Genomic DNA, 22,051 nt, shown 5'->3' on the forward strand with positions numbered 1-22,051 from the left:
TCGACCAATCTCTCGGAGAAGGAGAGGTGGTCGATATCACTTCTCTCTGTATGCATATATGTTCATGACGATCTTCTGTTTCCTTCGTTTGCTTACTAGCTAACTAGCGTGTCTAGTCCTCTCTATACGTATGTATAGTACGTAGCGTCGACCAAGCACAGACGTAAGAGAGGACACTTCTCTCTATTAATTATAGCTAGCTAACACAATATATGAAACACCTAAATTAACCCCCCAAAACCCCCAACCCCCCCCCCCCTTTTCAAAAAAAACATAAACCCCAAGCACAGAAATGCTGACACGTGGATGCCTATTGGTCCCGGTTGGTGCCACCAACCGAAACCAAAGGGTCTCCTGCCTGAGCTCTGCGCACTGCCCACGTGGAGGCCCATCAGTCCCGGTTCAAAGGGTCTCCTGCCTGAACCGGGACTATAGGCTCTTTTTCTACCAGTGAGGACGAGAGGGAACTGCCTTTCACGCACAACCCTGTCCACAAGAAGCTGTTGATGCTCCTCCACGGTGACTGGGGCGTCGTCTGCGCGTCACTCTCCATCGTGGAGTAATATGGACAAGACCTTTGACAGCCCGCCGTTCGTGCTGGCGACGTGCATGACTGAGCAATGACCCACTTATGGGCTTAGTTCGTCAATGACAAGGTGAGTATCTCGCTGACAATTATGAACCGTACGAAACAATGTATTATAGACGATGCCTGCCAGACCGAGACCTCATGGCTGTCGATCTCTACCCCCTCCACTAACTTCGCTACAATTACAGATTGTTTGTTACAGACCACAATCTACAAGCCAATATGCCTGAGGCAGGGTAGTTGAAATGAGTAAACTACAGGGTGTTCATTATGAAGATTAAATATGGGTTGAGGTGGAGGCCTATGGTTAGTTACAGGGTGGAACCCACAATAAAATACCAGGACGTTAGTGGGATTAGGGAAGAAAATCACGCTCGTAAGTTAATTTTGTAATCTATTGCCCATAAGTTTAGCAATTTCACACCTCAAAAACAAAGGGGGCCGCGAGGTGATGGTGCAGGGGGAGGGGCCGTAATCCTATAATGTCCTATGTACCCCCATTTATAGTTCTGATTTGTCTTTTTGTTCATGAATCATAAAATATATGTGTCCCAACCGATGTAAGTTGCTCGTGATAACGTACCATTTAAACATTTTCAGTAAGGCAAAAGACTTAACATTTCACCTTCTCAATTCTGAGTGGAAAACTAGGAGGTGGTAGCTAGAATCCATTTCACAAACGTGGTTCTTGATATAATCAATTTAGGCCGCGTTCGGCTCCTCTCCGCTCCGGAGCGGACGAGCCTCTAGCTCATTTTTACAGAGCGGGCTAAACTGAGGTCCACAAATCCACGGAGTCGGAGCGGATGAGATGGATTCCGAACACGACCTTAGTTAGCACTGCTCTCCTCTGTTTCTTGTGGAGAAACAGGAATAACTTTGAATTTTGGTTGTTGTTTTCTTGGGTGGTTGGGGGCCGGGGTGGGGGGAGGGGGCTAGGTTTACATTTAACAGTGTGCAATGTATTAAATTAAAGTTTGTGCGGTGGCCCGTGGCATTCTATCTTTTGTGTGACCTAGAAAATATTTGTCAAAGATAAGCGCCAGCTTTCTAATTTCAATACTGAAGCCTCCTTCGTGCTGATGGAAATGTGCGGGGAGATGTCTCATGCACAATCTGCGCATGCCAGCTGGATGGATCTCTATTCCTAACGGAGCAGTTGGTAGTCTTCGCCGGTCAATTTTCGTCCTAGCAAAGACGGTCTTTTTTCGTCCGTTTTTTCGCTGGTTAATTTTCGTCCCCCTCCCACCACCGCGACTCACGCACGTAGAAAAAAAACCGCAAAAAAAAAAAACACTCCTGCCGATCCCTCGAGGGCACAGGACGATCCTCTCGATCCACGATGCGACCTCTCCCTCTGCTCGCGCTCCGGCACCGCCCCCATCTCCCACTCCGGCGCCGCCCCTACAGCTCCGCTGGCCCGACCCCTTCTTCGGGCGCGTCGGCAGGAGCAGATCCACCTCTCCACTCCATATCGCGACAGCGCTCCAGACCCCCACCCCCACGCCCGGCCGCTGCTAGGGTATCTTACCCTCGCTGCCCCGCCGCAACCTCTCCTTGCTTTCCTCCACCCCCGCCCCACTGTTCGCCCTCTCATGTTTCGATCTGGAAAGCGGGAGAGGATGAGCTGATCTCAAAATACGGGTGCCGAGATGGATTTGGATCTCAAGGTGGGGAGGCCAACGTAGCCGCCCCTAGCGCGTCGAGCTCTGCAGGTACTCCTGGTGTGCGTGGGTAGGAAGGTACCTGCAGTAGATGGCCTTCTTCATTGTTTGCCCCCTGTCTGCCTCCCTGCACCGAGATCCATCTGCTCCGGGCCATGACTGAGAACCAGCGATGCTGCCAAGTAATTTCTAAAACACCTGGTAGGGCGTTCATGTTCATCTCCCCGAGCCCCGTTTTTGGTCGAGGGATCCCGATTCGGGGCGACCCAACACTGGCCGTCCAGAATATTCAGTCTCCGATTTTAACGTAACCCAATTCTTTTCCAGGTCCAGATTGATTTGTCGAGGGTTAAATTTCTCTGATTATTCAAAGGAGCGCAGGGGCATCATGTATCAGTGAGGTACTAAAAACACTGATGTACTCCATTCCATTGGAGGTACGAACAATGTTAATTGATGGAGTTTGCCTGCAGGCATTATTGACGGTTCCATGCAATTACATTCTGCAGAAACTTCAGCGAGGAGCACGCAGTGCAGGATGCAGACGTCGCAAGTACGCGGCTTAGTTATTGTGCATTCCGCTTCATACAATCCTTGTAGAATATGTTTCTACTAATGCTGCTGTGTTTTGAACATTCCCAGTTGCACATGGTTCATGTATTGCTAGATCGACAACAAGTCCCTCCCGTCAGCCTACCTTTACGACATTACAAGGAGTCAAGTTGAACCTGATGTATTAGTGATGACATTGCAATCCAGAACCTAGATCGCCACTTTTGAACCTAACATTGATCAGGCTTGAATTTGCCATGGCTGTAAATCGCCACTCTGGAACTTCAATTTTGAGGAGTTATTTTTCTGCACCCACACCTTGAGGCTGTTGTTCGTCCGCCTCTTGACTTCGTAGTGACCAGCATTCATTCTACAGGTGAACGGACTTCAATTCAAGGAGTTATTTTTCTGTGCCCAGCAAGTGCCAGCTTCATTCAATTTGAGTAAGTAGGAGTGGAGATCAAAGGGTTGTGCGGTCCGTCGAGGGTCGTAGGGGAGAAATATTGGAGCCCCCTGCTGTACCGCGTTGCTGCCGCACCGGGAGGGCGTGAAGATAAAGTTTCAGGGCCGCAGCTGGAGAGAGTGGCGACGCCCAAATAATCACGTGTTGAATGCTAAATGTAACACTTCATTTTTTATGTTCATATAACCAACCAATGCAAATTGAGATGGACTTCTTGAACTATGTACTCCTGATGATTTTTCATTGCTATGTTTCCCAGTTGAGTTTTGGACCCTTGTGATTTTATTTTTCTTTCAGCTAGGCGCCTACAGATCAACAACATGCATGCATCCGCAGCTACATTACATTTGTAATTTTCAGGGAGATCTTCTTTTTTCATTAATTCTCATGGAGATCAAATTATGTGATATTGTGCTATTGGCAGAGACATTGCAATCTTATATTTGCCCAAAAATTAGCAAGGTGCGTTCTCTATTCCCCTCTATTTTTCAAGTTAATGCCTAATATCCCACCACTTTACATTTTCTATCTGCTGAATCATTCATCTGCTCAATCAAGAAGCACCTTCCTGTTATTTTGGGCAATCTGAATCGGCCATCTGTCTATTATGGCTGCACATTAATGTTTGCTACATATGTTATATGTAGATTGGTTTACATGAATACAGAGTAGCACTACATGTATATTGATGGAGAAACTATTGTTCAGCTATGCATTTGAAGTGTAGGCTATTATTCTCATATTTTTGGCTTCGATTCTCAAGTGCGAGGATTACTTCTCTACTAATGATATTTGGTCGTTTGTCCAAGTTTAAATGTGTAGGCTACAATATGTATGTTTTGCCATTGTAAAAGTTATCTGTCACAAAAAACTAAAAACACATGGTTTCTTAGTTGCCAGTCTATATCTCAAATGCTTTTTGATTTTTACGTTTTGATAAATGCATTGTCGACGATAATTATTCTTTCTAAGTAACCTCCTTAATTTTTAAGCTAACAAGGCAGAAAATGTCTACTGTTCAGGATAAACCAGAAATTGCGACAAAGAGTTGGTAAGTGCTTTCACAACTGCTACAGTTCTGAACCAATGTTGTGTTCTACAGTATTATATTCTTGGAAAAGAATTCCGTCATTTATTTATTTCTTTGTTATTGATGTAATGTTCAACTGATTATAGAAATGGTTTTTTTATGTTGACTACAATCATGAATGAAGGAAAATGTTTATGATAATGTACTGCAAATTGGCTTCTTGCTTGATCATCCTAACCAAGAAGACTTTGATAGCGCCATTGGCTTTTTATATGTGCCAATAAAATTAGCAGGCCGATGCAGCTCCGGGCTATTGATAATGGAGTTTCAGGATCCTTCCTCTGAGCACCCACTCACGGAAGAATCAGCAGCGCGCCACGCAGATGGAACCTGACCGAGATCACGGGATGCTTCCTTACAGGGCTCACCAAGATTGATATTCTGAACTTTTTTGTAAACAAAGTGAAGAGTGGGACATGATCTACACTTGTGCTAATATAAAATATACAGTACTTGTGTAGGTGCAGGTTTTGTTTTAACATTCCAATTGTTGTTTATCCTTTTGTCGCTGAAAATTCTTTACTAATGATGACATTCATTTTATTTCTTCTAGATGTATCTCGATCCACTATGTCCAATCGTAAGGTGAAAATGGCGGCACAACAGCCCGGAGGAGACGGCGGTGAGCCCCCCTCCTCCAACTGAGCAATCCACCAGGCGGCGGCACGAACGACCTTCATCTCTAGATGCTTCCCTGCACACCAATGAGATTCACGCCGATAATCTTGACTCCTGACCAATGTCCTTCAGGCCTGAAGTCCCTGTAGTACCCAAGGTCGAGTGATCACTGCTGCGCCTCGCTGTGTCCTGACTCCTGACTGATGTCCTTCAGCCTCCGGTAGCTCATTCACTTTTAGTGTTCCATCTCCTTCTGTCAAGGTTTAATGTTCTTGTACTATTTTTCTGAGACATGGTCACAGTTTCTTTTTGCATAATTTTTTTAAAGAAATCAAAAATATTGTTATGTAATGTTTAGTATCTCTTTGTACCTCTGATTTATGCACCAAACTAGAGGGGACCATGAAGGCATGGATGTTCAATATTTTTTCCAATAATATATGGTGAAAAACAATTTGATTTTCGTATACTTGTGTCTTTCATGTTCACTTGGTCCATTAGTTTATTTTTTTCTTGAACTTCTATTTGGAAGGACGCAAATTGATCAGATGTAACCATCTCCACATCTCAGTGCCAGACTATTGTTACATTGGCACATATTATTCTGATATGTAATATTCTGAATAATAATTTGATTATGTCCAAGTGAACAGTAGAAGAATTATCTGTCAGTGCATAGAGTATTTTCGACTTTCACCATCGAGTCTTTGTAGGTAAGTTGTATTTGTTTAATCTACTGACACCTGCATATTTGATATGAAATGCAGTAAGGGCCACAACTAATTGATGTTCTCATAATGCTATCATAATGGTATGCTTTCTCATCTGTACTGGTAATTGTTCAGACATAAATGCATTATGGTCATGGGAGAACAATACTCGTATGAATTGATTACCCTCCTGGTGAGTAATATTTTATTCTAAGTATTCAGTTGCCTGCAAAATAATTCTGTAATAGACATCTAACTGCATGTTGTTGTGTGACCTGCATCTAAACTGAGAACAGAAACAACAAACTGCTTGAAACTCGGCGTCTTTATATTTGCCCTCATTTGTTGAGGTTCAGTTTCACAAATTAGACACACTATGGACCTGGTAGCGTTTTTCTTTTAGTTTAGGCATCCATACAACCTGGAGAAACTGCGTCATTTGAGCACAAGAACATCTAAGGTCTAAACAGATGTACTGTTGATTCTGCTACATTCAGCAACCTGATGAACGCCTCAAGGTAATGAATGTTTTTTAGGAGCCATCTTGTTTCTTTATTTTGGTTATTTGACTGATGCTAGACCTTGGTCACTTGATGACAAACACACACACATGCACACACGCACACGCGCGCAGTACTTGTAGGCGAGTTCAGCATGACATTCCTGATCATATGTTGGTTTGTGCATTTCGTTATTAGTTAGACTACCATATCCCAAGTGTATATTTGTAATTGCCGAAACAAGTATAGAAATGCTCTGCGTCAGCATCCAAAAGGAGTTTTACAGTCTATTACATTTGCCACTCAGAAAAACTAAAAAATTTCACTACAAGACCGTCCAATATTTTTGAATTAGTGACTGTAAGTAAACATTTGGGCTGATGTTGTTATTTATATAAGTATGACCAAGTTATTCATCTTGGCCCCTGGAACAATTGAACCAAGAACAAGAACCTTACGAAGTTGTTATTATTATGCTACACGAGTACAATATTTCTTTAGCTTATACTATACTGTTGTGACAATTTTTTGACTCCCATTGCAACGGACGGTTATCCTTATATATTTTCACAATCTTCAGATTTGGAGGGTGAGATGCTACAGCAGTACAGCTTCAAGCTATCTTGCTTCTTTGTGAGGGAACCAATCAACTAACCGAATGAAACAATTTCAGCATTCCATTTCTTTAGGACAATTGCAGGAAGGAAGTCTAAAATTGATGCACCAGAGCAGCTTGATGCTTTTCCTAATCTTGATGTACCTATCCCTTTCTTTAGGACAATTACAGCAAGAAAGTAGGAGGAAGAAGAAATGCAGGCGACCTCATGAAAGCCAATAACAAAGATCCACAGGTGAGCAATGTTGGCTCCTCTGCTGCTGCACTGCAGATATATTTATTTTCTAGATATATTTTCTTTTTTGCAATTTCTGTTGTTTTGCTTACTACAAGTAACATGGAGATGTCATATGATATTGTTCAGTTTGTGAAATGCAGAAGTGAGAGGAGGATTGCAAGTACTACTTTGTAACAGTTCCAAAGAACTGACCGTGCTCTGAATTTAAGCCTATCTAAAGCAAAAAATGAATGTTAGATCTCCTGTAACATGGTGAGGGCACTCAAGTCCTGAGCTTGCTACGTAAAATTATTTGCCACTTATATTTTGGATTTAAAAGTGTGAAGTATACATATACTATTTTCAATATCTGACTCTTTTTATATATCTAATGGAAATTAAGTGATGGCATGGTATGCAGACATGAACTAGGGTCATTGCTCTGTTCCTAAGATACAATGGGTTGTTTATTCATTCAAATTGCATCTACCAGTGATGGTTCCAGTTTTTGTGTCCCATCTCCTTTTGGAGGCCTACTTCATATTCTAATTTGAATACTGTCCATTCATGCTTTTAGGAAGCGGATGAAATGCTAAGATGGTTTAAATATTGAACTGAGAAAATATAGGTTTGAGATTCTTTTTGCTGAAATATATTTGCAATGTAGAAGGATTCATTAAATAAATACCTAATTAGAATATGCAGGGTTTACATATATTTTGCAAATCGGAGGACACTCTCTCTGCCTTTAGATGTAGGGTTATTAGGTTAATTTTCTTGCAAGGAAAAATATGATCTTCAACGCAGGAAGGCATGGATTCAGTGGCAAAAACTTCGATTAGGATGTGGCCCTCTAGGTAGGAAGGCATGGTTCAACGGCAAAAAATTTGGTCGGGATGCAGCTCTTTAGGCAAGATGGCATAGATCCACAGCAAGAACATCAATCAAGCAAGAACATCAATCAGGATGGATTCAACCAGTGTGCTAGATCGTTGGATGACATAATACAGTTATGATGTGGGTCGAAGGTGGTACTCTAGCTCCAACCAAACTCCGGCTCATCCGACCTCCAGTTTAGGTTCACTATTCATCAATTTTAGTGCTACGTATTCCTATTTGGATTATACTTGGTGCATAAAATTAATGAATCAGGAAATTATTTTTTTTTGTTTGATAGGGCCTTAGTCTATTTGTAATCAGATATAACCATCTGATCCATGATTGTTCTTGGGCATCATATTTCAAAATATTCTTTTTTTTGGATTTTGTAAAGGTTGTAGATAACAAGCCGGTGGGAGCTAATGGTTCAGTTAGACCCTGCATTTTCTTGACTTTTTTCCTGTCAGGTAAATAAATTACCATGGTACTTTTCTAATGCGATTTGTAAAGTTTTGCCAATCCGGTGAGCATATGAGACTGGAATATTGGGTCCACTCTCAGGAACTAAACCGCTTACTGATTACTTCTCCGGCTGTTATTCACGTGAAAATAGCATAAGTTTTCTTATCTAACTTCATTTGATTTTGTAATGAGGGGGAGATTCAATATCACGATTATGATTTGGCATAAGTGAGATGACATACAAGCGAGTTTAATTCCTGAGTGAAATAGCAGCAGTTTTCGCTGCACCCCGACTCCACTTACGCGGCCTTCGGTTCTCCCCTCACCCTCCCTCCCTATGTCAGAAAGGGAGATAGCCACTAAGAAACAAGACTCCTCCCTCTTGATGGCGGTGGCGGATCGGCACGAACATGGGGGAGGGGACCAGGGGGAGAGCGGGGCGGTTGGCAGGGCACTTCTCCTTGCCGGTCCGTGAGGAAGTACGTTGTAAAGGAGAGAGGGCACCATGATGAAGGTGAGGTGGGCGTCATCCGGGTTTAAAGAAGAGGGCTTCTGAAATGTCCTGCCATGGCGGAAACCGAGCGGGAAGGGAGGCTCCGACAAGAAAAGGGAAGGGTGTGACGTGGGCTAGGATTTTTTTTGTGTTGGGCCCGTGTGTTGGAGATACCATGACAAATAGTACGGACAGCCACATTTTTTCCTCGCATATGATTTGGTTTTGGTGAATCTTGGAATGTCTAGACGGTTGAATTTTGCGGATCCCAGGGTTCAACCATTTGATGTCCTTGCGCACCCGGACGTATGGGAAGAAATGATCTTGGACCTTGGAGACAATCTTAAATTTTTCTTGATTTATTTCTATGCATTGTAGCCCGTAGCAACGCATGGGCGTTCTATTAGTCTTAATGGTATGGTGATGGAAACTGACAATCCATCGTCTCTACCAGGAAGGCAGTGTCTTTTTGCGAGATGGCTTAATATTTTTCTTGCTTATTTCAGTTTCACATGGTATATGCGCTGTTATTGTAGATTTTTCTGTTTTTTTTTGCTGCTAGGAACATACACTTTGGAGAGATGTTTTTTCTATGCAGCTCTGTTATTTTAATGTGTGTATTTTCATCTATTTTCTCTGTTTTTTTTCATTTTGATCTTGTTAAAAATACATGTCGAATTTTCAATACAAGTAGTACATTTTTTTATACAAACGTAACATCTTTTTATACGTGTGGAACGTTTTTCAGATACAAGATTAACATTTTTTCAAATACATGTTGAACATTTTCTTAATAAATTTTAACCATTTTCAAATACACGATGAACATTCTTTTGAATCATACGAAACTTTTTTATACTATGCAAACATTTTTTAAATTCTATATATATGAATAGTATCACTATACTAATCGACACCCTGGGTGAGGAATAGTTATTCTTCATCCCTCTATTTTACCGTCAATGCACCGTAATTTTACGTTCCTTAAGTTTTTTCTTATTTCCGAAGAAAAAAAAAGACCGTAAGAAAATATATTATCATTTTAAAATATATGTTAGGTTATGTAAAATTACAAACGTAAAAACATAGTGTAAAATACACATAAACTGCAAAAACAATTGTCTTATGACCTATATTTTTATTTTCTTATGGCAAATTTTACATAGTGAATCAATAGAAATGTAACTATTTGAATTCCAATCATAATTTAATTATGAAATGTTCGTAAGATTACCTCGGGTGAAGCATAACTTATTCTGCACCCTGGGTGAGGAATAGTTATTCTTCACTCCCCTCTATTTTACCATCAATGCACCGTAAATTTACGTTCCGTAAGTTTTATTTTATTTTATACGTAAAAATAGACCATAAGAAAAATATATAGTCATCGTAAAGAATATTTATGTTACGTAAAATTACAAACGTAAAACATAGTGTAAATTATACATGAAATGCATTTTTCCTGATCTTATGACCTATATTTTAACTTTTTATGCCAAATTTTATGTAGTGAATCAATATGAATGTAACTATTTGTATTGCAAACATAATTTATTTATGAAATGGCCGTAAAATTACCTCGGATGAAGAATAACTTATTCCGCACCCTGGATGATGAATAGTAACACTATATGTCATGAACATATTTTAGAAACATGCGAATATTTTTTAGATGTCTTATACATATTTTTGAATGGTATGAAATATTATATTTTTAAGACTTATGTATTTTTTACATTTATGAACATTATTTTTAAAATATCACATACAATTCTTTGAAAACATGTTACCATTTTTTAACGGAACAAAACTTATTTTAAAAGTTACATGGAAATTTTTACATTGTATTCAAATTCTATGAAAATATATAATAAACAATATTTTGAAACACGTGAACAATTTCTAAATGTCATTAATATTTTTTCAATGGTACACATATTTTTTAGAATTGCACGAATAATATTTTAACACTGCTTTAACATCTTTTAAATGCACAGCGAACTTTTTTAGACTTTTTTTAAAAACATGTTAACACTGCTTTAACATTAATATTTTGAGATATAGACGAAAGTTAAAAGAAAGAACGAATGAAAACCAACCAATGAAATAAACAAACGAAGCAAAGCAACAGCTTCCGACTGGGTCGTCCCACTACAGTGGTCTTTGGGGCGAGACAAAGACGCTCCTAGTCATCCTTCGCACTAGTTATTTCCTCATTTTGATTTTCATTTCATGATTTCTTGTGGCTTTTGTCTCCTTGGCGTTTGGCCATATTGTGATTTCGCTTATTGCAAGTTATTATGGAGCAATCCAGTATGGGCCGCACCATGAAGGCCAGTAATTTAAACCCTTTCTTTTGTTGTTTCTTTTCTTTTTTATCTTTTCTTTTTTATATTTCTAATGTTTTACATGATTGTATATTTTATGGTTTTAATAAATCCTTATTACTTTTTAATCAAAAAGAGAACTTCTGTTGACAGCAAATGAGAACTTATTTGTAACACGTAAACCTTTTTTGAAAAATATGAGCATCACTGTAAAATAGTTGTGCATCCTGGATAAGAACGGACACACACACACACACACACACACACACAAGGCCACAAATGCACATTCGTTGGATTAAGGTGACATGTAGCGCTACGTTATCTAGTTCTCTGTTGTGTCCGCAATTGTTTAGAGCCGGGCCGTAGCTTTCAGTCGTGAAAAAACATGCGACAAACAAACTTCGTTGCGGAGCTACCAAGATGTGTGTCATCCGAACACACAAGCACGCAATGCATATATTAAATTTCTCATGAAGATGAAGCCCGGCCGGAGCTAGCTATCTTCCTTCAGACATGTCTGAACCGCTGAAGCTCATCGGCTCCTTCGGCAGCCCGATGGTCCACCGGGCGGAGGTGGCCCTCCTTCTGAAGGGAGTCCCCTACGAGTTCATCCAAGAAGACCTCGCAAACAAAAGCGAGCTGCTGCTGAAGCACAATCCCGTCCACAAGAAGGTCCCCGTGCTCCTCCATGGCGACCGGCCTGCGGTATGCGAGTCGCTTGTCGTTGTTGAGTATGTTGATGAGGCCTTCGATGGCCCGCCGCTCCTCCCCTCCGACCCCTTCGCCCGTGCCTCCGCCCGCTTCTGGGCTCACTTCGTCAACGAGAAGGTGGGTAAACATATTATCAGCGGGTAGTACTAAGTTCGTTTAGTGGTGTTGCTATTTCTCGGTTCATGTTTCACTTTTGTTAATCCTAAGTCGACAGATATTTTTTTGATGTCTAAGTTAATACCGGTAAATACACTTTTGGTTAAGCAAAAATTTATGATTACAATTTTTTTAATAGTAAAATACAACTTGGTGAAAAAGTGCATTTTTTCCACCACGGCGTGCATATCGCGTTATTGCTCTTGGTCCTGCTTCTATCTGTCCTACCGTGATCTAAGCAGGTTCAAGTGCATGAAGAGGATATCTACCAAAGCAAATATGAGTGCCTCGCAGGATTTTCCTTTCATTATTCCTCTATGTTGTTTGTGAAATCTGGTTCTTTTGGGGTCTTAGTCGATGGTTCTCTTTCTTACTTCCATCTCTACTGCAAAACTGCACATGAGAGTTTCTTCTCATCCAGCTCCTCACGAATGGAATGAGAAAGCATATAAATTTCCCTAATTCATAATATTCAAAAATATTACGGTACGGATAGATACACATTAGTGACAACTTATGATTACAATTTTTTAAATAGTAAAATACAACTTGGTGAAAAAGTGCATTCGCCGACTGAAATTGTGTTTTTCACCAAGTTTTCTCACGTTTATACTTTCATTCATAAATTGTGCTTCATGGACAAATGATTTACTAGCTACTATTGCTGGCAAGGCGAACTGGGACAAGGTCGGTAGGCCAGCCAAAACGATAGGCTAGGATATCATTGGTCGCTAAGATTCGAAGAACTTTGCCATCATTGAAGTTAGTCATATTGGATTTGATTTTTGGCTAGGCCAGCAAAGATCGGAGATTGGAGGAGGGGTATAGGAGATGAGAGGAAACATGGGAAAGAGATAGGGGAGGTAACAGGGGTAGACCAGCCAAATTTGTGAGTGGGATTTGCATGACCCCAGTTATCATGGCTAAAACGACGAATTATATATACTTAAGAGAGTGACCTCACTAACTTATTTATGTCATCAACACGCAAGCATGCCACATCATCACGACCCACCTCAACATGCAACCATGCATCGGAAAAACCATCACCGCCTGCAACCATGCATGGGAAAATATTTTCATTCTATTATTCTATTTTTAATCAATAAACATTTTGTCAATATACATAATCAAATATACTATGTCGTGTGTATTTTTAGTTTTGGTCACGTCTTATTAATCTAAATATTTATATTTCACACAATCAAATCTCAGTGAAATATATTGCAACCGATTCCCATAGCAAGGCTCGAGATATCATCTAGTATTAGTAAATGTGGGAACACCTGACTACCAACTCAAATATTTATAACTGTATTTTCTAATAATTATTTACATAAAAGAGAACCTCAGATGACAATGACATGCAAGGGATTTATACATGTGTAGTGCTGGAGGTCTGTATGGATGGCACTCTGGACGGACGGTCAAGTGCAAGCTTCATCAGCGAGGGAGGCGGCAAAGAACCTAAAGCTTCTTGAGGGACAGTTGCCGGAGGGGAAGAGGTTTTTCGGAGGTGATACTATTGGCTTCCTCGACATAGCCATGGGCGGGATCGCGCATTGGTTAGGAGTCTTTGAGGAGATGGCCGGGGTAAGGCTGCTCACCGAGGAGGACCACCCATTGTTGTGCAAGTGGGCGAGGGACTACAAGGCTGACGACATTGTGAGGCAATGCCTTCCGGAGAGGGGTCGTGTGCTTGCCGAGTTGACGGCGAGGAAGGATCGGTATGTGTCCATAGCTATGACGATGGCCGCAAAGAACTACTAGCGCGCTATGTGTTGGACCTGTTGTAATAATGCATATGTAAGTTGCATGTGAGAATTTATATATTGCAATAAAGTGTGTGCACCATAGGAAGATACAAATGGATGTCGAGTTGCCTGGAGCCCGTTTTAGGAATAAGACGAAGTCAAGAAAACTAATATTTTTCCTGATCACCTGCAAAATGTTATAAAGGAATATATATTTTTGCGAGGTGTCATAAGAAAGAATATGCTTATTTTTATTTGATTTTTGTTGTTGCTCATATATAAAAATATTTGTCAATCAATTTTTAACAGGTATAGAAATGAACAAAAAATGGTAAAACAAATTCTACATGCTAATATAGATGTGTATTACGAGCGTGCAAAGTCACGTGATGAAAAAGGTTATTATATAAGCTAAAAAAGGACAATTACGTGGATAGTGGTAAACAGTGAGTGTATTGTTTGTTCTTTCAAAATCATAAATTTGTCTTCAATTTGTGTAATTGTGTCGGGTGTAAGATCGAGTGATCTATCTTCTTTCGTCTATGAGCTGTGCAGTATGAATGTGTTAGAGCACCTAAGCTGGGCGCCTCAAACCGCCACTGTACGCCTCGGTAGATGGCCTGATTACTGACAGGCTCAGAAAACTTACCCAACGGGCTTCTCAAACCGGCACTAGACGCCTGTCCGACACCCCTCATATTTAGCATAAATCTAAGACGGATCTGGGGAGGACCAGAAGCGCCCAAACGCACCCGTCACATCAGCCCGGCGCATCATGGCCCGCAACGACCCCACATAAACCCCAAAGCCTGACGAACCCTAGACCGCAGTCCACTCCACTATCTCTCGTTCTTTTTCCTCCTCTTACCGTCCGTCCACGTACGATCTATGGTGAGCGACAGCAACAGCGCTGCATCCGGTGGCGGATCCGATGCCGACGACGACATGGAGGAGATCGCCGTCCGCATCGCGTTGCACCAGTCAATCATGGACCGGGGCGGCAGCAGCGAAAGCTCATGTTCCGCGACGGCACGTGACGCCCGGCGTCGCATTGTGGGCGACGTCGTCAGCCCCTCGCGTCGGGCGCTAGCTCCAGTCGCTCCGCCACAATATGTAGGTACACACTAACTGTCTTCTCCTACTCTACTAATGCCAGGGTGTCCCCGGCCACCGCTGGGTACTCGTGCCCTCGCTGAGGCCTCCGCGGACGAGGACGCCTGAATCTGAGGCGTCGACCGCTCACCGCGAGAGAGAGAGAGAGAGAGAGAGAGAGAGAGAGAGAGAGAGAGAGAGAGAGGCGCTCGCATCACGTCGGGCAAGCATGCGCTAGTGGTCCGGGAAGACGCGCTTCTCGTGTCTGTCCTCCGACGCTCCTTCACATCGACAGACAGACGTGTAGCAGCTCTGCCACAAAAAAGCCAAAGTGCTCCGGCTAGCCATCAAGCTGTCGAAGTGCAAGGCAACGACGTAGTCGGCAGCCAAGGCAAGGGCACTCCAGCTGGCCCAGGTGCAGGAGCGCGTTGTACGGAGGCTGACAATTGGCAAAATCTCCTCTAGTGAGGCCTCGGACAACAGCGGCGGATCCAGCGATGACGACAACGATGCCCGTCTGGCTGTGGACGCCTACACGAAGGGGATACAACCACATCGACAACCGCAAAGGGAAGGGGCCGGTGAGGAAAAGGTGATTTCCTCCGCCATTCTCCGTTTTATCTATATTTTAGTAATTTTGAAGTATGAATTTGCGCTGTTCAGTGATGAGCTTTGATCCTTTTGTGTGAGATGACTAATGTAGTTGCTAGTAGTATGTGAACTCGTTCCTTTGTTGCTATCAAGCGTCTTCATGTTATTCATCTACGTAGCATTGCATTTCTTGCATGGATTTGAGGATTTGGATATGAGACACACAGTTGTGTAAGCAACGAAATAAGAGATGCCCAGTCAGTGCCCGTGGACAGGCCTGTGCACAACCACGTGTGTTTGAGAGGCCGTATTAGATACATTCGGCTAAGGATACTCTAAGGGCATGAACTATGGAGGCACTGAAAAATGTTAATCAAGCACTTGGAAAATGCCAAATGTTTATAGAAAAATGTTTGTCATACATATAAAAATATTAAAAAGTACAGGAAAAATGTTAATGTGTATGTAAAAATGTTGATCATGTATATAAAAAAATTGTAAACGTGTATAAAAGATGTTCCTGATGTACAGGAAAATTTTACAACTGAGATTAGTTAAAGTATACATAAAAATGAAAATTTGGAAAAAAGACAATACTATATTAAAAAATATTGAACATTACATACAAATGTTCCTAATGTATATGTAAAATTTACGTTCTGTGTGAAAAAATGTTAATTTTGATTAAAAACTGCTAACAATATTTTTAAAATGTTGACAATGTTTTCCATATTTTTATCTTGTATATTAAACATGTTAAAGTTTTCTTAAAAAATGTATTAGATATATGCAAAAAAAAGGACCATGTGTATGGAAAAAAGGACACATATTTTTTTTCAAAAAATGTATATCATATACTTTAAAAACATATATGTAAAATATGCTTTGGATATATACGAAAAATGTTGAATTTGTACTAGAAAAATTGACATGTGTCGAACAAAAAAGAAACCGATAAAAATCAACAAAGAAACCAAATAAGAACCAAAAGGAAAAATAAATAAACCAAGAAAACCATTTCAGAAGAATGGAAATAGAGAAAGCCAAGAAGAAAAAAGGAAAAATGAAGAAAACCGATGAAAGAAACGAAGGAAAATGAAGACAGAAAAGAAAAAATCCAGCAAAAACCAAGAAAGAAACAAAGGAAAATGAAAAGAAAAAGAAAACACAGTGAAAACCTTGAAATTAATGAAGAAACCCGAAGGAAAATGAAGAAACATAGGAAAAAATAGGATGAAGAAACAGAAAAAACTAAAAGAAGGCATAAAGGAAAAGAAAAAAGAAAAAAATGAACCAAACCAAACCTGTACGTCCATGGCACGCTAGGCTACCAACGATAGTAGAACCTAGGGCGATTGAAAAATAAAACAAACAAACGGGCGGGCCCGTCTATGTCGTGCGAGAAAAAAAAGGTTCAGGCATGACTGAAGGATCACTCACTATAAGGGCGATATATGTTTCGTGGTCCAGGCATATGATAAAGGTTATCCTAGGATACTAGCAATGGCGGTGGACCGTAATGGAATGGTTGGGTTTGAGCCAGAAAAAATATATTTAAAAAGGGGTTGAAAAAGACAAATAGCACACTGAATTGGCCCGATTCAATGGCTTGTACCGCCTCCCAGCCGAGTCCGCCTACGAAAATCCTAGACTTACAGACAGAATTGCACGGAAGGGGCTTACTGGAGTACGTGTCTCCCCATCAATCTCCCTCCTTCCCGTGCTTTCAGCCATGGGTCCTCCTGATTCCTAATCAACTGATGCCAAGTCAGCCTGTAGCTTCTAATGCATAAGATGAAGTCCATAAGTGTAGCAAATTCCAGTCCGCCTAGTTGCCTAAAATAGCGCAAATGCTATATCTCACATTAAACAAGATGGAAGGATCTCTCGGCGTCGAGCGCTACTGTATCAGGCCGGCCCTGTAGCGGATATTTTTGGAAAAATGTTAAAAGGGTGCACGCAAGGGATCAATCCTGGGATCTCCTTGTTGCTTTGCGGCACTGTTAGCCACTGCGCCAATATCATGTTCTTGTACGATACGTAGGGCGTGACCTACTAGAAGGAACAGCGCCAACTTTTACACATTTTCCTTCATTTTTTCCTTGTTTTTTGTTTCTTTCTTTGTTTCTAATGCTTTTTTCATTTTATTTTGTTTCTTTTCTTTCATTCTTTTAGCATTAATTTCTTTGTTATTATTTTTTGTTTTCTTTGGTTTATTTTTTTCGGTATTTTTTGTTATCTTTGTTTCTTTTGGTTTTTATTCTACATTTTTTTATTCACCTATGTGAAGGATTGATTAAGATTTTCAAATACAAGGATAAAAAATTTCAAATACAAGATTAACATTTTTTGAATACATGGTCAACATTTTTCCTATACACACTTTTTAAACGCTTTTCAAATGCTTCATTAAAAAATTCAAATACAAGATTAACATTTTCTAATACATTGTCAAAAAAAATTCTATTCACACTCAATATTTTCAGATGCTTCATTAACATTTTCTAAATTCAATATTAACATTTTCTAAACACTTTGAACATTTTTCAAATGCTTGATTAACATTGTTCAAATAGTTGTTTACCATTTTTCCAAATGTTCATGATCAACATTTTTTTCAGTAGGGAGTATCTTTGTTACCATGTTGCCATGATGCCTTCACCTGATTGTTGAAGCTTTGTGGTCTCGCTGAGCGCTGCATGTGCAAACTATACATAACCCCACAATATGCTAGAGAAAGTGGGAAAATTGTCAGGCCTTCCTGTTACGAAATAAAGGCTGCCAATATTAGTGATCTCAACAACTTTTACATAAACGTTGATCATGGTTACTTGACTGATTTCATCAGGGTAATGCGCAATTCGTGTTACTAGTGGTGATTATTTTTCAGTTATTGGAATGTGATGTTGATCTATTGTCAAGGTAGAAATTGTTATAAATGTCACAGAGAGATACATGATTGCCAGTTAAGAACCCGCAGTAATTTTCAGACCCCGCATTTCTTGATTTGTTAGTAATTGCGCAATAGTATCGTAGAAATTCAGAGAGGGTTACTGCAGATGAGATGACACGTTGATATCTAGAGATGATGAAATTCTAGAGATAATACTTTCTCTCTGGATTATTGTCTAGAATGGAACCAACTAATGAAGTTTAGGGTATGTTGTTGCTCTTAATTCATGGAAACAATCAAGCCACTTTTTCAGGTACAACAACTGTGCTATGTTTGGTCACGCTAGCTCTAGGCTGAAGTTGAGTTTCAGTTGACAATGAGATGAGTCCGAGAAGTCGCTCGCAACCAGTGAGCCAAAATGATGCTCACATCATCCTGACCGTTCCTCTGCCGTAGCAAGTTTTCATCTCATAGTTAGAAGCAGATAAAGAATCTGTTGACCAAATTTGCACATTTTCTTCCTCTCGCCCATCCGTACACCGCTGCTAAAGTTGCTCTTTTGTACATGCACCGCATCTATCCTCTCCATGGATTTCCGGGCGCCATCGTCTCGGATCGAAACCCGGTCTTCACAAGTCACTTTTGGCAAGAGTTGTTCAGGTATGCCGGCACGAAACTCCGCATGAGCACGGCGAATCATCCAAGATGGACGGGCAAACTGAGCGTGTGAATCAGTGCTTGGAGACATTTCACCGGTGCTTCACCCAAGCTTGTCTGCGAAGATGGAGCCACCGGCTTCCTCTAGCCCAGTTTTGGTACACCTCTGCACACCACTTTGCCATTTGGGATGTCGCCATTCCGTGCGATATATGGGTACGAGCCTCGTCAGCGGGGGATCATCTCTTAAACTGCTACTCTCTCGTGGATGGACGATCATGCGGTCATCCAAGACCTCCTCCAACAGCACTTGCAGCATGCTCGACTCTGTATGAAGCAGAGCGCAGACAAGAAATGCTCCTTCTATGTCTTTGAGGTGGGCCGCATGGCGTTCCTGAAGCTGCAGCTGTATGTTCAAACATCCATCGCCCGACGTGCCAATCACAAGCTCTCCTTCTGCTACTACGGATCGTACAAGATCGTCGGGAAGATCAACGAGGTGGCGTACAAGCTGCAACTGCCGGAGCATGCGGATGTGCACCCTGTGTTCCACGTCTCGCAACTACAACACGCTCTGTCCACAGGTACAAGTTCAGAACAACAGCTTCCTCGCTTCAGCGACATTCTGCTGGTTCCAACAGCTACCATGGACACAAGACATAGGAAGAAGAACGGACGCATGGTGGAACATGTACTTGTTCGATGGTCTGATAGTGTGGCCGTAGCTAACACCTGGGAGGACAAGACTGCCTTGTGAGCCTGCTTTCCGACAGCGAAGGCTTGGGGGCAAGCCTATTCGAAAGAAAATAGGCATGGATCGCGCAAGAAAATAATCAGTAACATTTAGGTGTTATTAGCGCAGGAGTCCAGGGATACATGCATGAGCGGTTCAAAAAAAGTTATTAAAAAGAAAGGTGACAAGTGCGCGGTCAAGGGACAAGCCTACCTACACAAAAGGTTATGATTAAATCAGGAAGTACGTGCGTATACATGTTTGGGTCTATGCTTGTTTGGCGTTTGGACTTGATTTGAAGATTCTGTGCAAACTGTGAAAATTCTGGACATGATTTCCGTGAGACTCAACGAAAAGACAATGTCGGGTGATCCAACGTAGATAAAAGGCTGAGGTAAAAGCCTACTCCTGCTAGATAGCTATTGATGATGATGATCTCGATTACAAGGGTCATGTTTCACCATCTAGTCTCGAGAGCTAAAAAAACCCCTCCCCCCTTATATACCAGTCGGGTCCCCGGTTTTCCAACATATCCTGGTTCTACTCAAATTAGGAGTCCTACTCCAAGTACCGCGTGCCTTCCATGTAAGGCGGCTGTCCTACCGCTCAAGGTTATGTAAGTCGGCCCTTCTCCCTTGGGCGGAGTCTCCTTCCTGCCCGCAGTAAGCTGGTGCGTAGTTATCCCTTTACGCAGCCCTATCTGGGCCCCCTTGATGTTTTGGTGGGTCTCGTCCCAGACCGGGTCATACCCTTAGGCCAGGTCCTTCTCTGGCCGGGTCTCGCCCCTGGGGAATATCCCCAACAAGATGCGTGGGCCTCTTTCCTTGGAGCTATGGCCACCCATTTTTAGATTGATATGCTTTTATTGTATGTAGGTATATGCTAGAAAGGTGCTGCTAGGCAAGCCTGTGAAACTTGAAGTTCCAACTCATATCCATTTTGAATTGAAAAAAAAACTCATATCCATTTGGTAGGCAAGAAAAACAATGGTCACTTGGTGATGTTATACTGTTTGGCAGTTTGGTGCTAAAGGCTCATGAATAGTAAAGTTATACCGTTTGGGATTGTTCGTTGCTGCTAAAAGAAGAAAATAAAAAGCTGGCATCGGAAGGGGAGTTGAGATGAGCGAACCCACATACACATGGATGGCCGGATGGGATAACCATCCAGAAGTTGGGCTTCGACTGGGAGCATAACCCCGCAGCGCATATAACCAGTAGAAGGTCGGGCCAACAACCCGGCCTACTTAACTTTCAGGCCACTTTTAACACGACCCCTCGATCGGAGATGTCATGTCGTGTTTACACGCATCTCTTTTGGGCCACTTTTTACTCTTATAGTGGACGATCGATCGACCCGGAGAAGTCCGTCGTGTTAAAGAATATGCAGGCTCGAGAGCCCAAACCCAGAGCCCGCCCCCAAATGCCAGCCCGCCCTCCGAAGCTGGAGTCACAGGCGTGCACCACCACCCCCGGCTGGTGCACAAGACCAGAGGCACGGCTATATACTGGTGCACGCCGTCCACGGCTAGCGGTATGGTACTATATTTATTTTAGCGCCGACGGGAGGCTTTCAACGCCCGAGCGATGCCTGCCTTGAGCTGCAGCTAGCGTCGCTGCGTCGTGCGGGCTCGCCGACCTGTGCTACATCCGATGTCTAGGGATGCTACAACCAATAAACTTTTGTTGTAATACCAACTACTCGAGTTCGTTGTTGATTGTTGTTTTGCTTGAACCGGCATTTGGTTTTGCTACCACCGGTGACTTCATTTGCTACTGCCAATGAGCTTTTTCTGCTGGAACTGGCACATTTTTTTTTGCTACTATCAGCCGATTTTTTTGCTGCAACCACCGACCCAAGGGAAGTACAATTTTTCGCAACCTCGTCGTTGGAAGTGCTGCGACCGCTGATCGTATTCCTCCTTCCCCTCCGTCGTTGCCGGGGGATAGCGGTGGCGGAGGACAGCTCCTCCTTCCCAGGCTATTTGGCGACGAGGGTGATAGTTCAGTGGAGGTGCGGCCATCTTCCTCGATCCATGGTGACGCGGTGGCTTCTGATGGAGGCGTCTGTGGTGGTGCGGGTTGAGATCGCCAGAGGATGGAGACAGGGTTGGGCATGGCCGGTGGCGGCGGCGGCATCCGGGCCAGATCCGGTCTTGGCGGTGGCGGCAGTGACTCCCGTCCGGATCCAAACATGGCGGTGGTGGCGTCCCCTCCGTCGGGGATGGCGGACCAGGTGGTGGATCCTTGTGGCGGCACCGGTGTCACTGGATCTTGGGATCTCG

The 22,051-nt window shown here is 42.2% G+C and overlaps 2 protein-coding genes and 1 long non-coding RNA gene across 15 annotated transcripts; all 3 read left to right on the forward strand.

The window, feature by feature from the left end:
- Positions 1–1,866: 1,866 nt before the first annotated feature.
- LOC125508466 (uncharacterized) lies at positions 1,867–8,341 on the forward strand. 13 transcript variants are annotated; one of them, XR_015599033.1, is made up of 5 exons: positions 1,867–2,454; positions 2,581–2,654; positions 2,763–2,806; positions 2,896–7,037; positions 7,167–8,341. It is a non-coding gene; the product is annotated as an uncharacterized LOC125508466 (long non-coding RNA). The 13 variants fall into 13 exon arrangements; XR_007283506.2 differs by having other exon boundaries at positions 7,181–8,341; XR_007283507.2 differs by having other exon boundaries at positions 2,896–6,204; positions 6,767–8,341.
- A 3,352-nt stretch (positions 8,342–11,693) lies between these two features.
- LOC125506947 (glutathione transferase GST 23-like) lies at positions 11,694–13,817 on the forward strand. The gene is made up of 2 exons (XM_048671655.2): positions 11,694–12,008; positions 13,437–13,817. The coding sequence occupies exons 1-2, from the start codon at positions 11,694–11,696 to the stop codon at positions 13,815–13,817; spliced, it is 696 nt and encodes a 231-aa protein (XP_048527612.2).
- A 5,485-nt stretch (positions 13,818–19,302) lies between these two features.
- On the forward strand, positions 19,303–19,791 carry LOC147981777 (uncharacterized). The gene has a single exon (XM_087516103.1). The coding sequence runs from the start codon at positions 19,303–19,305 to the stop codon at positions 19,789–19,791; it is 489 nt and encodes a 162-aa protein (XP_087372229.1).
- Positions 19,792–22,051: the final 2,260 nt, after the last annotated feature.

Source organism: Triticum urartu, chromosome 3A (genome assembly GCF_056163025.1).
Source record: "Triticum urartu cultivar PI428250 chromosome 3A, HENAU_Tu73, whole genome shotgun sequence".
NCBI classification, from domain to species: domain Eukaryota; kingdom Viridiplantae; phylum Streptophyta; class Magnoliopsida; order Poales; family Poaceae; genus Triticum; species Triticum urartu.